Genomic DNA, 16,921 nt, shown 5'->3' on the forward strand with positions numbered 1-16,921 from the left:
GAAGTTGCCGGGAGGTTTCATAAAGCAGCTTTTACAGACTCTTCCAAGAAGAGAGGAACAGGAATTTGGGTCTCTCTGTGGATTCTGAAGACTTTTATCAACCACAAGAATAGCAGATGATTCATCCTCACCCCAAGAGAAGGCAGGGAACAGTTTAATGAGGGTTTGTTTGTGTCCACTCTGGGATTCCACAGAGTGATTGTGAGGAAGGCTCTGGAGTCACTTCCTCGCTGCTATTCCCATGTTTTCTGAGCTTGGACACAAATCCCTTCACCCCACGGTGCCTCATTCTCCTCATCCCCCTTCAGAGAGTCCTGCCCGCTCCCCAGCACTGCTAAAACCCCCTTTTGCTGCCCCCAAACTCCTCGAAAGCTCCTGAAATTTGCATTTTTAAGGATTGAGGAGTGTAAATTGGAAGTGAGACATAAATGTTTCTATTGCCTGATTTTTCCTTGGCTGAAAAAGCCCCACATATAACAAATTGATTGTGAGCCATGCTGGGATGAGGATCCCATGACCCACCATGTTGCAAGGATGTTGTCCCAGAGCCCTGAGGCTGCTCCATCCATTCCTTGTCCAGAGATAACAAAGGGAATTGCCTGTGGAGGCAGGAATATTTACCAGAGGAAAAAGCCCCTAATTCATGGGTGTCAGAAGGGTCCACACAGAGGTTCAGATTCCTCGGTGCCACGGCCGTGATTCACGAGCCAGGGCTGCAGGCAAGAATCTTTCATCCTTAAACAAAGTGGAGCTAAAAAGTCCTAAAAAGGCAACAGAATCCCTGAGTGCCAGACTCCTGTGGGGCACGGAATTATTTTTAGGACATTTGGGGCACAGCATTGTTTTTATAGGTTTGGGGCATTGAATTATTTTTAAGACATTTGGGGCACTGAATTGTTTTTAATCCTTTCAGGGTCTTCTGGCTGTATGTCCATCAGTGGGAAAATCCCCCTTGGCAGCATTCCTGCTCCTCCTGGTGCTCCCAGCTCTGTCTCCCTCTTCCCAATCCTCATTCCCTCTTCATTCTTCCCCCGTGCAGGGTTTTCCTCTCTGGGTTAATTAAAACCCCACCGTGGGGTTTGGGGTGAGAAGAGCTCAGGTCTGAAGGAGTTCTCACCCTTGAATAGCTGGCACCGTGCAGACTCCCAGATTCCCAAAAATCCGCAGGAAACTCCCCCCAGCATCCCCAAACCCCATATTTTTCTTTTCCCCTCCACCTCCCTCCTCCCGGAGCCGCCAGCTCTGCCGGCAGCGCGGAGCTCTGAGCGCCTGAGCCTGAGGAGAAGCGACAGAAGCGACAGAGGCGGCAGAAGCGACAGAGGCGACAGATGAGACGTCCCCGGTGTGGCTTTGCCCGAGCCACCCCCGCGCCTCCCCGGAGCACCTGGAAGCGGCAGCCGCTGCTATAGAAAGGGTTAATCTGCTCCTGCCGGAGCTCAGGTGGCTCGGCAGCCCCGAGGAGCAGAGGCCACCCCCGGCTGGCCCCGGCGGGTCGGAGCCCCTTCAATAATTCACCAGCCCGTCTGCTCCGGCCGCTCTCTGCAGCGCTGCCGCTGCGCCCCGCGGTTGTCACGGCCCTTTGGTGACAGATGGGCTTGGACAAGGCAGGAAAAAGGCTCTGCTTGGCTTTAATTGGCTCCACATTAGGGGAGCTCAGCGCAGGGAGGGGAGGGCAGGGCTGGGGGCATCGCCACGGGAGGGTTTTCTGCCGTGCTCTGATGGGAGCAGAACTGTCACCACCAGGATGATGGAAGTGTTGTGTCAGGGACCTGCTTCCATCCTGGATTTGCCGAGAGAAACAAAGGAGAGTCCATCCCATCCCATCCCATCCCATCCCATCCCATCCCATCCCATCCCATCCCTGGATGGACACTTTGGAACTGCTCATCCCTAAGGCAGAGACCTGTCTCACCCCGACCTTTCCTTGCGGCTTTTCCAAGCTGGGCAATTAAAATCCTGATTAAGGAGTGCAGACACCTCTGGATTTCAGGCCAGAGCTGTCAGCTGGAGCAGGGTTGGGAATATTTCATTCTCAGAGGGAAAGGGGTGAGGAATGGCCTGGCCAGAGCAGGAGCACCTCCTCAAGAGCAGCACAGAGCCAGAGGAACAAGGAACTCCACGGCCTCCCAGTTTCTCTGCCTTGCACTCTCTGCCAGCTTTCTGGAGGACTTTTCCCTCCAAGGGAATTCTCCAGACTGAATTCTGCTCCCAGAACAGGAGAACCCAGTGAGTCCAGCCTTTTCCTGAAGCAGGTCCTGTGGCCTTTGCCTTCTCACTCCCCTACGGGTGCTTGGGCCCTCTGCAGGCTCTAGGGGAAAGCTCCAGGAAATAAAAATTAATGGGTCAAAAAAAAAACTTGTGAAGAGCCCAGGGGATTTCTGGGATGTGGGTCATCCCCACAGCAAGCTGGGAACAACCTGGGCTACCAAACTCCCCCCAAACTCCCCTCCCTCGGATTTCCATGCACAGAGGATTTATTTTGGTGCTGTTCAGCAAGACCCAGCTGAGATGCGATAAGAAGAAGGGAGGAGGTGGCAGGTGGGTGACAGGAGGGACCTGTGGGGGCCTGGTACAGCCAGTCTGTTCCTCAGGCCCTGCCAAGGCACTGCCCTGGCACGAAGGTGCCAGCTGGCTGCCAGAGCCAGCCTGGGAATGCTGCTGGGGCAGGGACAGGGAACAGGGGGATCTGTCTGGGCAGCAAGGAATCCCCCAGAGCAAACCCAGGCGTGCCCTCTCCTCTCTCTCCTGCAGATGGGAGGCATTCAGCCTCAGATCTGCAGGTTTCCTGGCTTAGACCAGTTTCATAAGGGTGCTGAGATCCTTCTCTTCTTCACTCATTTCCTCCCAGGAAGGGCTGCCCAGCACTGGAAAAGTCTTTCCAGGGCAGTGGTGGAGTCCCATCCCTGGAGGGATTTAAAGGCCCTCTGGATGTGGCACTTGGGGACATGGGTCAGAGCTGGAGGAATAGTTGGATTTGATGGTCCCAGAGGGCTTTTCCAGCCTCAGGGATTCTGTGATCTCCAGCCCAAATGGGTCCATGGCTTGTCCTTCCCACTTCTTCTCATGCCACCCTCAACCTTTAGCACAGAGTCCCTGTCCCTTTGTCCCCTGGAGCTGCTTTCCCAGTGTCTCAGAGGGTCAGGGATGCATCCAGAGCCACCCCAGGTGGGGCCAGCCCAGCCAGGAGAACATTCCCTGTCCTGGGAACACCAACTCCAGTCCTGCTGCCCGTGCAGGGAGGGGTCCCTGCTGGAGCTGCAGCTGGGCAGGGCCAGCCCAGGAGCACCAATGTCACTTTGCCAGCCAGGGGTGGGTTTTGGAAGGCACATCCCTACCCCAGAACTGTGCCAGGGAAATTGGTTGGCCCATTTCCCTGGCTGTGTGCCCCATGTGCCTCATGGCTCTGAGAGATCCAGCAGTGCCAGCGCTCCCAGGGACACAGGTCTGGGAAGGGAGCATTCCTTGGGCTTGGAGGGGGGTTTGGAGCACAGCTCTCATCTCCTCGGGTCAGCTCTCAGATCCCAGCCCAATTTGGGATAACTCTTCCTCTGAGGGTGGTTTGGAAGAGCAAAGCCCTGCATGGACTGAATCTGGCACAGGGACAGAACTCTGGAGCTTCCTGAATGGACAATTTGTCCTTTCAAAGCTGAGAGAAGGATCAAAAATCCCCAAATCCTGGATGGGAAGATGGATGGATGGATGGATGGATGGATGGATGGATGGATGGATGGATGGATGGATGGATGGATGGATGGATGGATGGATGGATGCCTTAAAGGCCATCTCATCCCAACCCCCTTGGAAGGATGGGGGTGGCAGTGACCAGGCTGTGCTGCTGTCCCCGTGTGGCTCCAGTGCCAGGAGGGGTCAGGGACTTAAGCCCTGCCCTGAGTGACAAAGTGACATTTCACACATGATGGGCATTCCCAGGGGTGTTCTCTGCCTGGCCCTCAGTTCCCTGAGCCTGCCTGGCTCCTGCTTCCCCTGTCAGGAGCGTTTAGAAGTGGGGCAAGGAATCATTTTTGGAGAAATGTCTCCCAGCTTCCCTCCCTCCTGCTTCCCTCTGGCCCAGGGAGCAGTGCAGGGATTTGGGACCTTGGTGGCCCTGCTTGATGTGAAACCTTTCCAAGGGCTTTCATTCCCAACAGAGCTTGGATTTGGCCCTGGATGAGTTGTCCTGGAGGATCTGCAGCACCTCCCAGGCAAGCTGTGCTCCCTCCATCCTAACAGTGACAAGTGATGTCCATGACAAGGGACAGGATGAGAGCAAACAGCCTCAGGTTGTGCCAGAGGAGCTCCAGGTTGGATATTAGGGAGGATTTCCTCACAGAAAACTTGTCCAGCCCTGGAGTCCCCGTCCCTTCAGGGATTTCCCAGCCCTGTGGCACTTGGGGACAGGACTTGGGGTGGCCTTGGCAGAGTTAATGGCTGGAGCTGGAGCCATCATTCCAATTTATCTAAAGAGTCAAGGAGCAAAATCCATGGAATTCCAGCTTATCAACTCCTGTGGGATTCCCAGCTGACAGGAAAATTTGTATGAGTCGCACTTTTCCCTGTGCCCAATTCTCTCTCCCCTCCCCCCCATATATAATTAAATTCAATTAATCTGATTATCTGTACAGTCTATCAGAAAAAGAAATCTTAATAGCCTGCTCAGTGTGATGAATTAATAGATATTAATTAGAATTCATGACATTTATCACCATCTCACTGGGCTGGAACTCTGAAAACATTGGGGGAAAGAGGGAAAATTGTCATTTTTAGTTTTATGTCAGATCAAACCTTTATCTCATCTGGACGTGTGTCACACAAAGCTCCAACCCTTGTGACACCCAGGTGGGGACACACACACACACCCAAAAAAAGGGCCATACTGCTGTGGGGTCACCTGCACGTGGTCCAGAGGTGGATTAATATTTTTCAGTCCTGCTGGAGGCTGCTGGGGTGGGACAGGGATCTCTCAGTGTGTGCCAGGTCCTGTTCGGTGCTCAGGGATTTGGGAATATCCCAGTCTGTGATCCCCACCCCTGGCTCGGGCTCACTCCATTTGTTGGTTGTGTTTACTCGAGGGGAAAAGAGAAAAAAAGAGAAAGTGGGGCCATAAAGCAAAGGCAGTTTAAAGCTGTGGCAGCTCTGGCTGTGCCGGACATAAATCAGGAGAGAGGGAAGGGAGGGGAGGGAATGAGGCAGCAGGACCTGGCAGGGATGGCCCGGGAGCAGGCAGAGCCTTTCTGTGATTCCCAGCACCCTCTAGTGGGATCTCCGCCTCCGGGGAGTCCCAAAAAACCACCGAGCATCCCAAAAACCCGGCACGCAGGGAGGGTGAGGGTGTGCAGCCCTGTCACCCGCCAGGGCTCAGGATCCACTCCAGGACTGCTCTTGCAGGAAGGGGAAGGTCCCTGCGGCATCAGTAGCTTTTCCAGAGGAAGGGATGGCCCTGGAGTTGTCCACACTGCAAAAATCAGGGCCCCACGGTGCTCCAGGAGCTGAGTCCCTCCTGTCCCCTCCTGTCCCCTCTGTCTCTGCTCCCTGGGATGGTTCAGTGGAGCCAGGGGTCAGATCAGAGCACCGAGAATGCTCTGGGGTGAAAGAGCCCCCAGAAATCAGGGATGGAGCCAGGGCTAGCTCTCCAGGCAGTGCAGGGGATCAGCCCAGGGTTCCAGGGTGGGAGATCCCAAATGGTGCAGCTTCCCTGCATCCCTGGGCTTGCTTGCTTTTTGCCTGCAAAGCAAGAAACCTGGGGGAATGGGAAATCATCCTGTGGGGATTTGCCATTAAAGGATATGAGGCAAAACCCATTCCTGCTCTTCCCTGGAACAAAGCAGTGCCTTCTTAGCCTGATTTTTTTAGAATGGAAAATGGAATTGTGGAATGGTTTGGATGGAAAGGGACTTGTCTTAGCTTGGAAATGCAGGGTGTTATTGGGGGTGTGTGTTCTATTCCCATCTGTCAGAGCTGGGGCAGTTCTCTGCTGTTCATGGGGCAGGTTTCTTTATCTCTCCCACAGCCCATCCTCCCTCCAGGAGATCTCTGCTGTCCATGGCCACTGAGTGTCCCTGCAGGGCTGATCAAATTCCACCATCCCATGGGAGATGCTCCGCCCAGGGGAGGAGCCAAGCATTCCTACCTGGATCCAATCTGCCCTGGGAACAGCCCAGCAGCCTCTGCCCACTGCATTCCCAGAGGAGCAGCTTTCTGCTGCCCTGCATTCCCAGAGGGAGAGCAGGCCCATCTCCAGCAGCCCTGGAGCTGCAGAGGAAAACTCCCCCCTTGTGCAGGATCCCTGCTCCAGCAGAACCACAGCTGGCACTGCAGGAGGGCTGAGCCCCCTGGGATGGGACTGTGCCACCACCCTGAGCCCCTCTGGGATGGGACTGTGCCACCACCCTGAGCCCCTCTGGGATGGGACTGTGCCACCACCCTGAGCCCCCCTGGGATGGGACTGTGCCACCACCCTGAGCCCCCCTGGGATGGGACTGTGCCACCACCCTGAGCCTCCCTGGGATGGGGCTGTGCCACCACCCTGACACACAGGGGGCCAGGGCATGCTCTGACTCTGGCAGTGTTGGTTTGTACCACTGCATTTTTATTTTTATTTTTTATTAAAGAACTGTTATTCCTATTCCCATACCTTTACCTATGAGCCCCTTAATTTCAAAATTATAATAATTTGTAGGGAGGGGGATTACATTTTCCACTTCAAGGGAAGCTCCTGCCTTCCTGAGCAGACACCTGGCTTTTCAAACCAGGTCAGACTTCAGAGCTCATCCCATCCCAGCCCTGCCATGGCAGGGGCACCTTCCAGTGGCCCAGGCTGCTCCAAGCCCCAGTGTCCACCTTGGCTTTGGACACTGCCAGGGATCCAGGAGCAGCCCCAGCCCATTTTCCTGACTAGACCTGGATGAGATCTGTCACCCTGATATTTCCTGAAAAATCCCTTCACCAGGATTTCTTCTGGGAAGGTGAGAAGTCTCAGCTTCTCCATGTTTTGCTGCTCTGGAATGTGGTCTGGAGAGTGTTTATCCAAACATGTGAATTGTTTGTAATTCATGACCAATCACCATCAGCAGTGTCAGACTCTGAGGAGTCACTCATGGGGTTTTGTTATTCATTCTCGTGAAGCCTTCTGATGTATCCTTTCTCTTTCTTTAGTATAGTTTTATAATATGATATAATATGATTAATATAAAAAAACATATCAGCCTTCTGAGGACATGGAGCCAAATTCTCATCTCTCACCTCATCCTGGGGACTTCACAACACCACAGAGATCTTCCAGAGCAGAGGCTGCCCTTGCTGGCATCAGCAATTCCAGCCCTCCTGGGTTATCCTTTGGAACACTCCAGTTTTCCTAAACTGTTGGAGCCATTTTTCCAACTGGAATCCTGAGGATGTGGCTTCCCCAGGGCAATTCCATGTGACCTAAAAAGCTGCTGCTTTGTGTGTTTCAAAGCTTTGCCTCTTCATTTGCAGAGTGGCTTTTGTCCCCAAGCACTGGGTGGGGGACAAATAATGCCAGGGGACTTTATGGGGCATGGAACAGAACAAATGGCTTCTCCTGAAATATTTTCTCTCTTCCATAAATCTTGATTCTGCTGCTCTGTGCTTTCCTAACATGAAGCAGCTCAGAATCCAGGAAAAAAAAAAACCAAAAAAAAAGACGTTGATTGGTGAGGTTTTTATAATCCCAGGTGTGATTCCTGTGTGGGAAAGATGAGAGGGCAAAAATTCACTTTTCAGTGTCTGCACATCCAGATCCCACTCGGCTGCTGCTGACTCCAGCCATCCTCTCCAGGAGAAGGGATGGGATAGGAGCAAGGCCAGGTCATGCCTCATCCATCTCCTGGCAGGGAGCTGCTTCCTGACCTGATTTCCCATTTCCAACTGCCTCCAGGCTGTTGCTCACAGCCTGCGAGGAATCCCCCACCAGTGGCTTCTCCACAGTCCTGCTCCTCATCCAGGGTCTGGAGGGATGGGCAGGAGAGCTGCAGGGCTTGTAAATCTGGGAATGTCAGGAGAAGTTAATGGGAGCCTCTGCACTACCCTAGTTTGAGCTCTTGGATCTTATAATCATGGAAAAGTTTAGCTTTGGAAAGGAACATAATCTATTTTATCTGTTTCCACCCACCCAGCTTTTCAGAGCTGTCTGCAAGGTGGTTTCATCCAGAAGAGCCTGGAAAAGGCCATTTCTGCATCTTCCCATGGGTTTTACCAATTTCTCCCCTGAAAAATGAAGCGGGAACACCTCCAACCCCAAACTCTGCTCATTGCCAGCAGGGAAGAGGGGACAAATCAGCTTTCCTGGGGTGCAGCTCCAGCACAGGGCCCTGGTTTGTCTCTGTATGCAAGAAAGCAAATTGAGAGCTGAAGACAAAGAGCTCCCCTTGAATCCAGCAAGGCTCAGAGCACACGAGCAGAGCAAGAGAAATCTTCATGAAAAATGAACGAGGAGCAGGCGGCTGCAGGGAGCGGCGGAGACGGAGCTCCGGAGTTATCTGGGGCATGAAGAGACCCAGCAGGCCAGAAAAATGTGAGCAGAGAGCAGCGGAGGTGAAAAGCGAGGCTTTATGTTTAATTAATCACCCTGTTTGCACGGGAGTGGTGGCGGCGTCCTGCTGGGGACAGCAGGGACAGCAGGGACAGCAGGGACGTGCCAGGCCTGGCTGTGCCACCGGGTCCCCACCAGTGCCACTGGCTCCTGATGTCCTGTTGGAACCCTGGGTGCTGATGGTTTCAGACTTTCTGTGCTGCCAGGCACTGACCCCCAGGAGAACACTGCACTGACCTGAGGCCGTGGAGAAGCTTCCAAAATGGAATGACAGAACTGGGATTGTGGGTGTGGGGTTTGAATAGAAGTGTGTGATATCACAGGGTGGAACACTCAGAGTTTAAGGGTTTAGAACATAGCAATGCAAATAAATCAAAATGGAGGTTTTAGGGAGGAGGCTGCTCCTTCTCCACCTTCTCCTCTATTGGTTTGGGTGGGTTTGTGTCATTGGATAAAAAAGTCCCCATTGCAGGACATGGGTAGTTGGTTATTGGGTTAAAAGGAACAATAATTTAGGTGTCATTTCTTAATTGGACAGTTTATCCTTAAAAGGCCTTGTAGAGAGAGATGGGGCTCCATTTTTAGTTTGTTAGAGAGAAGTGCTGTAGAACTCACAGTTTGTGAAATTATAGTTTGGATAAAGACAAATGAACATCTGAGTCCAAACAAAAAATACCATCTGGTGCACTTAACCCCAACCCTGGCAAAAGAAACCCCAAAAACCTCCACAGTGTCCCATGCAGTTTTCCCTTTTCTCTGATTTTTTGGGATGATCTAAACCTGTAGAGCCTGTGCTGCACAAGCCCTTAATGCTGAACATCCACACAGGAGCCCACGGGAGGATGCACTGCCAGGCCTGGGAGGGTTGGGATGTCTGGGATTTTCCTGCCTTTGGCACTGGGAGGTGAATTTTAAAAGGGAGGTGAAGAAAAACAGAAAGAAAAAATCTCAACCAGATTCCCCTTTGGAGCTGCAGTTCCATTCTTGTTGGGTGGCACGTGAGCTCAGATGGAGGAACCAATTCTCCCTGGAAAGACTGACACTTTTTAACCAAGAAATAGGAAATGGAGGCAATTTAATCCCTATTTCACTCTTTTTATCAGAGAAATAGGAAATGGAGGTGATTTAACCCCGATTTTGACTGTTTTTAACTAAACAAAGAGGAAATGAAGGGGGATTTAATCCTGATTTTGACTCTTTAACCAAGCAAAGAGGAAATGGGGTGTGATTTCACTTTGTTTTGCTTTTCTCCCTCTGCAGCTCTGATGCTCCTCCTGCACCTGAGGATTTCCTGCCCCAGCCTCAGCTCAGGGCTTCACCCAGGTCCTTCAGGCTTCCTGTTTTGCTCTCAGAGCTTTCATTTCACCCACAAATCATTTCCTGTTCTGAGGCTCCCTGCGACTGATCCCCTCCATTTCTGCTCCTCTGGTAAATCTTGGCCCTCCCTTCCCCTTCCCAAGGTGTTTTTCCTCTTCCCAGCAGCTGGGTGGGTGATGGGGGAAGCTCAGGAGCTTTCCCTGACATCTTTAAGTCTCTCAGGTTGTCTCTGGATGCCGAGGGGTGGCGGGCTGTGCTCCTGCTCTGCTGCTGACAGCTTTTCAATTCCAGCCACGGGAGGTGTCGAGCCTCCCAAATTAACTCATCCAGCAGCCCGGAGCCCTCTATTACTCTGCCTTTCCATCATTTTCCTGGAGTTCAAGTGCTACTCTAAATGAATTAGTGTTGGGAAATGGGTGTGGGGAGGGAAATGCCATTGGAGAGGCTGAAAACCTGACAGGAGTGGAGGAACCAGGGTAACCCAGAAAGGTTCAAAGGGATGTGGTGCTGACAGAATCATTTTAGCTGCAAATCACGTTTTATTTTGGGGGGGGTCACAGGCATGAAAGGAATTTTTAATAATTGGTGATTCCAAGCTTGTTAAATGTGTGCCTGAGCTGAGGGAGTAACTGGGAGGGAGTTGTTGAGGAGTTCATTGCTTTCAGTTCACTGCAGAGTAACAAATTCAACAACAAATTCCTCCTCCCAAACATTTCTGGTGCCTGTTGTACTAATAATAATAATATAATAATAATATAATATAATATAATATATATTATTATATTATTATTATTATTATTATTATTATTATTATTATTATTATTATTATTATTATTTATTATTATTATCCTGCAGTCTGTACTTTTATTTACCTCTGGTTCTCACTCAAACATTGACAAAACCTGATGTTTCAGCTGTAGCCCCTTGGTTTTTCCCCTCCCCACGCAGCTCAGAGGCTGTGAAAAGATGGCTGGTGGTCTCCAAGTGTTTATCCAGGACCTACAGGCCTTGGATTTCCAGGAATCCTGTTATTGCTGGGTCTGCTGAGAATGGAGAAAACCCCAGTAACATCTCCCACGGTAGGGGTGGGAAGGAGAGGAGCTTTAAGGTGTCTTCAAACCCAGCTTCCTGAGAGCTGGGAGTGCCACAATTCCAGAGTGGCTTGGGTTGGAAGGGACCTTAAAGCCCATCCCATCCCCCCTGCCATGGGCAGGGAACCTTCCAGAACCCAGGCTGCTCCAGTGCTTCCAGGGATGGGGCAGCCAGCGCTTGTGTGGATCATCTCTCCATCCTGGTTGTTTTGCAGGGAGATGCCCCCATGTCCCAGATGTTGAGGGGATGCTGGGAAGTTTCCTTTCTTGACTTTCCCAAGTCAGGCTGGCCAAACACCTGACCTGGCCAACACCCGAGCGTGGCTGGGTGCTCACTCAAAGGCTGGACTTGATTTTGGGGTCCTTTTCCAAGCCTGTTCCATGATTCCCTGGTGGTACATGGACACAGCTTCCAGGGAAGGCCCAGGAGCTCTGGAGCTGTTAGCAGCAGCCCAGAGAGGCTGCAGAGCTCTGCTCTTGTCCAGCCACAGCCAGGCCCATCCGGCCACGGGGACAAAGCTCCTTGACAGGCAACTCCATAAGGGATTTAAAGATTGGATTCACTGAAAGAGGGATTATGGAGGGCTGGAGTCAGCAGGAATTTGTGCCTTGAGGGTGACATTAAGGTTTTGGAGAAGTGCAGCTTGGATCAGGTTCTCCCTTTCTGCTGCTGGGGCTGGCAGAGCATCGTTAACGTTGGGATAATGAGGGGTTTTATTAATGGGAATGTTCCAGAGGCTTTGGCAACACGCCTGGGGTTTCACAAACGTGAAAATAAATGGGAAAAAGAGCAGCTTCCCAGTTTTACATCCAGAACAAATGAAGTGCAGCACGGCTGGCCGGAAAAATCCCAGTGCAGATACCAGATCTGCTGTGAGCCCTCATTATCTCACATTTCCCACACATGAGGGGATCAGAAGCTCCCACAACACCTGAGAATTCCTTTAGCAGTTGAGCCTGGCTCCTGCAACCGCTTTGGCTCCTCAGGAATTCAGAGTAGGAGATAGCTCTAGGATTTTCAGTCTTTTCCCCCTCATTTGACATCCCATGGGATAAACTGATCATACTGATCTTAAATATTGGTGTATTTTTGCCCACCTCCTGCTGGGAGGCAGGGAGAGAGCTTGGCTCTCCTTCCTGTAATTTCCAGCCTGTATTCCTGCCCCCATCACTCCCACTGTGCTCTGATGTCCTTCAGCTCAGGCAGCTCTTTGCCTTCCCAGATGTATTTTTAGATTGCAGCCTCCTGTCCTTTCACCTTCCTGCTGGCAGGATGAGTAGGATGACCTCTCCACATCCTCCTCTGCTGGTGCCAGGACACAGGAATGGCTTCCCCCTGCCAGAGGGCAGGGACGGATGGGATGTTGGGAATTGGGAATTGTTTCCTGGGAAGGTGGGGGTGACCAGAGCAACCCTGGATCCCTGGAAGTGCCCAAGGCCGGGTTGGATGGGGCTGGGAGCAGCCTGGATAGCAGAAACTGTTGGAACAAAATGGGCTGTAAGGTCCATTCCATCCCAAACCATTCCTTGATTCTCTGATTGTCTCTTCCCCTCACCATGCCTGGAGCCTCTTCCTTGACCCTTCCTGGCACCCTGCATGCAGCCAGCCAGAATTATCCCTCTCATCCCTCAAATGGGACCCCCTCAGCAGCTGGAATTCAAACCAGGGTTTCCCTGGCACCAGCAAATGCTGACACAGCAGATCCAGCCCTGCTAAAGCTCCTGCTGCCTTGACCAAAACATAATGAATATTCATGAGGCAATTAATTAATGTGTCCCTGCTTTAATAGCTCCTCACGAAATTCTGTGCCATCCCAGGGGCCGGCACCCGGGTGGAAGTGTCACTTCAAGGTATTTTGGAACAACCTGGCCAGGAGTGAACACATCTGAGGACTGCAGTGACCCCAATCAGCTCCCCACGGCTGTGAGGGTGATTTGTACCCATAACTAGAAATTCTCCAGGAGGGTCAGCCTGTGCTGCAAAGCTGGGATGGTGCAGAAAGGAATTTCCAGCTGTGGGATATTCCAAGTTCAGCAGCCTCCATTGTTCTTTGCACTTACACGAAGCTTAGTGGCAAAACTGCACCTCCTGTGCAGGAGATGTCCTCCAGGAGACAACATCCCTTGGGAAGAGGGAGATGGAAACATTTGCATGGATGGAAACAACATGGGAAATGCCAGGAGTGTTTCCTTCCCCTGCCAGGACACGGTATGCTGGGTTACCCACATTATCCACACTGCCTCCAGAGGGATTTCTGGGCTGAGCTTGGGGAAGCCTTCTGGGGTTCCTCTGAGCATTCCCAGTCTGGAGTGAAGAGATCTCAGCAGGATGGGGATTGCAGAGGGAATATCTGCAGTGGGGGTAGGTGCTGAATTTATCCCAAATTCTTACCTCCAGTTGCTCACCCTTTCCCACTCAGCATTTCCAGCTCATTCCCGCAGGATGCTGGAAGTGCCAATGTTCTGAATAATCCCAAAACCATTAGAGGAGAGCAGGGATGGCAGCTCCTTCAAGGGCTGTTAAACACAGGGCTGTGCACCCAGCCTCCAGCTCGGGGAGCTGCTGGATCATGGAAGCTGCCAGGGACTCCTGAAGGCACCAGAACTCTGGGCTTGCTTTGGATCTCACTGGCCACTGTCAAAACTCATCCCCCAAAACTGCAGGAAAAGGTGAAGGGGTTCTGTAATGTGGAATTAAATGAGCTGGACCAGGACTGGTTGAACCTCGTTAATTGATGTGTTAATTACCTGTGGATATCTAGGCCAGCCTGGACTGTGAGCTTCACTTGGAGAAGTTTTACAAGTGGATCTCCAGCAGCTTGGAGGAGAAGAAAACCTTCCTCAGTGCTTGTGGAAGCTGAACCAGCACTGTCCCCTTTGTGAACGACCCCTCGGTGCAGTAGAAGGTAATTAATGAATTAATTAGTTAATTAATGGCTTTGTCACATTCGGGGCACTCTGAGCTTTTTGCAGTGTCCCTGTCAGTGAAAGGTGAATAAATTCAGGCAGTGAATGAGGGTGGTGGGACAGGGTGAGGTGGTGTCTGGAGAGGGGAGCAGCAGGAGCTGGGTTTGGGTGTCTGGTGGCACAGCCATTGACTGATCCACTGCCCATGGATACACGGAGCAAGGCTGGGAATGAAAACATTTATCTCATTTCCAGCAGTCTCTGCTTTGGGGAGATGAGGGCTGGTAACACCAGGGCAGGAGCCTGGTGACATCCCCTCATCAAGGAATAAATACATCTGTGAATATAAAATGTATTTTATATATGTGCATTATTTGTATGTATGTTTAACTCTGCAACAGATAACTTTCAGTCCATTTCATAGAAAAACACGGGTTGGGGTTGGAAGGGACCTTAAGGACCATGGACAGGGACACCTCCGCTGTCCCAAGCTGCTCCAAGCCCCAAGTCCAACCTGGCCTTGGGCACTGCCAGGGATCCAGGGGCAGCCACAGTTTCTACGGGAATGGGTGCCAGGGCATCTCCACCCTCATTATCAAACCCTTCTTCCTCGTGTCTAATTTGAATTAGAGGACTTTCTGATTTAAATCGAGGAGTTTCTTCACCTCTGGAATTTGTCCCAGCTTTGCGTGACACATGAGGATGGCTCAGCACACAATCCTGGACACACGAGCAAGGAAATCCCAACCCAGCCCCAGTGTCTGTTTTGTCCCTCTTGCCAAGCTGACCCTTTATCCCACACCCATCTTTCTGTGCCCCACTCCGTGATCTCATTCCCCCTGCTGGACTCCCCTCTCGGCCTCAGCGGGCCCTGATTTGAGCAGGGCTGCTGAAATGACCTCACCAAAGGGCTCGGGCCATCCCCATCCCACAGGGATGTATCCATGCAGGGAGCCCCCTGCCAGGGAATGATGTGCTCTGACTCCATGATTCCAGAAGGCTGAACCAATGCTTTATTGAGCTATACTATATTACACTAATACTATACTAAATTAGATACTACAGAGATACTCAACCATACTAAAAAGATACTATACTGCTGAGATACTAAAGAGACATTTGGGACACAGCTTTGGCACAATTGGCCAGGGCATGAAAACAACCCTCACTGGTGTCCAATTCACAAATCCCTTTGGGCAAACAATCTCCATGACACATTCCACATGCGCAAAAACAACAGGAGCAGCAAGTAGAGATAAGAGTTGTTTTCTCTTCTGTCACTGGGATATTTTATGAAAATCCTTTCACTGGGATTATTCTCCTGAGGAGCTGAGAGGCCTCAGAAAAGAAATGTAAACGATAACTACCTGATATCTGTGGAATTGGTCTGGAGATGGTTCACCAACAGGAGCATCTTTGATTGCTCTCCTGTGGATTGCTTTACTTGATGACCAGTCATGGCCCAGCTGTGTTGAGGCTGTGAGCAGTCACGTGATTTATTATTCATTCTTTGCTAGCCTTCTAGATGTCTCCTTTCTCTTTTTTAAGCATAGTTTTAGTATATAGTTTTCTTTTAATATAATATATATAATAAAATAATAAATCAGCCTTCTGACACATGGAGTCAAGATTCTCATCTCTTCCCTTGCCCTGGGGACCTTCAAGCACCACCACACTCTTCCTCTCTCTGTGCTTCTCACTGCCTTACCCAGGAAAAACCCTGAGAGAGAGCTGCGCCTGCTGCTGTCTGCAAAGAGATCTGCGGCCCCGGGGATGCATCAGGACGGGCAGGAGCCGGCGGAGGCTGAGCTGCAGGAGGGGCCGAGCGCCTCCCAGGGGGGGCCGAGCGCCTCTCGGGGGGGCCGAGCGCCTCTCAGGAGGGGCCGAGCGCCTTCCAGGAGGGGCCGAGCGCCTTCCAGGAGGGCCCGGACGCCTCCCAGGGGGGGCCGAGCGCCTCCCAGGGGGGGCCGAGCGCCTCCCAGGAGGGCCCGGACGCCTCTCAGGAGGGGCCGAGCGCCTTCCAAGAGAGGCCGAGCGCCTTCCAAGAGGGCCCGGACACCTCCCAGGGCCTGAGCCCAGCGGAGGCCGCGGCCGTGCTGGCGCTGATGGAGGAGCACGAGGAGCCCCTGAGGAGCCGCTCCATGGCCTTCACTGAGCACCTGGATCAGGAGCTGCGGGGGCTGGAGGAGGTAATGGAGCCATGGAGTGCCCAGAAGGAGGGCCTGAGTCTCTGGGCATCAGCAGGTCTTCCCTTTGCTCAGGGAGAAATCCGGGAGGGAAGGGGAAGTTCTGGGAAGGGGAAGGGAAAGGGAAAGGAAGGGAAATTCAGGGAATGGAAGTTCAGTTCAGGGAAGAGAAGGTTCAGGGACGGGCAGAAAAGTTCTGGGAAGGTTCATGGAAGGTTCAGGGAAGGTTTGGGAAGGGTAAGGGTAAGGGTCTGACTGTGGGGTGCTGGGGTGTGGGGTGCTCTGGGGCTTGCTGAGGAAGGGGAAGGGACAAAAGGGGTCCCTACAGAAGGAAAAGCAGGATCCAGGGAGAGTGAAAAGGAGAGAAAAATGAAACAGAGCTGGAAGGAGATTGAAAAGGAAAATATAAAGCAGTAGGAAGGGCCAGTGGAAAAGGCACAGGTTATTTGTAGAATTCCCGGTGAGGGTGCGCTGGCACCCTCACCGGGAATTCTACAAATAACCTGGGAATTCTCACCCAGCTTCTCTGCGCTGTGCCCAGAGAAGCTGGGGCTGCCCCTGGATCCCTGGAACTGTCCAAGGCCAGGTTGGATGGGGCTTGGGGCAGCCTGGGATAGTGGAAGGTGTTAGAACAAAATGGGCTTTAAGGTCCCTCCCATCCCAAACCATTCCGGGATTCTGTGGTTTTCCATGGATTTGGAAGGGAAAGGGAGGAAAGGAAACAGAGAACAAGGGTCCCCTGGAAGAGGATCCTTATGTATCCCTGGCTCCCATCCCTGGGTGGTTGGAACTGGATGGGCTTTAAGGTCCTTTCCAACCCCAACCACTCCATGACTTTTGACTACTGAGCTTTACTAACTCCATTTGGGTTG

The 16,921-nt window shown here is 52.0% G+C and overlaps 1 protein-coding gene across 1 annotated transcript in view; it reads left to right on the forward strand.

Moving 5' to 3' along the window:
* LOC103816493 (exocyst complex component 1-like) overlaps positions 1-16,921 on the forward strand; it is a 33,357-nt gene that overhangs the window by 2,240 nt on the left and 14,196 nt on the right. The window contains 3 exon segments of the mRNA XM_050974590.1: positions 13,719-13,797; positions 13,800-13,862; positions 15,679-16,052. Of these exon segments, the coding sequence (XP_050830547.1) occupies positions 13,719-13,797; positions 13,800-13,862; positions 15,679-16,052 (516 nt within the window).

Source organism: Serinus canaria, chromosome 4A (assembly GCF_022539315.1).
Source record: "Serinus canaria isolate serCan28SL12 chromosome 4A, serCan2020, whole genome shotgun sequence".
Taxonomy (NCBI): Eukaryota; Metazoa; Chordata; class Aves; order Passeriformes; family Fringillidae; genus Serinus; species Serinus canaria.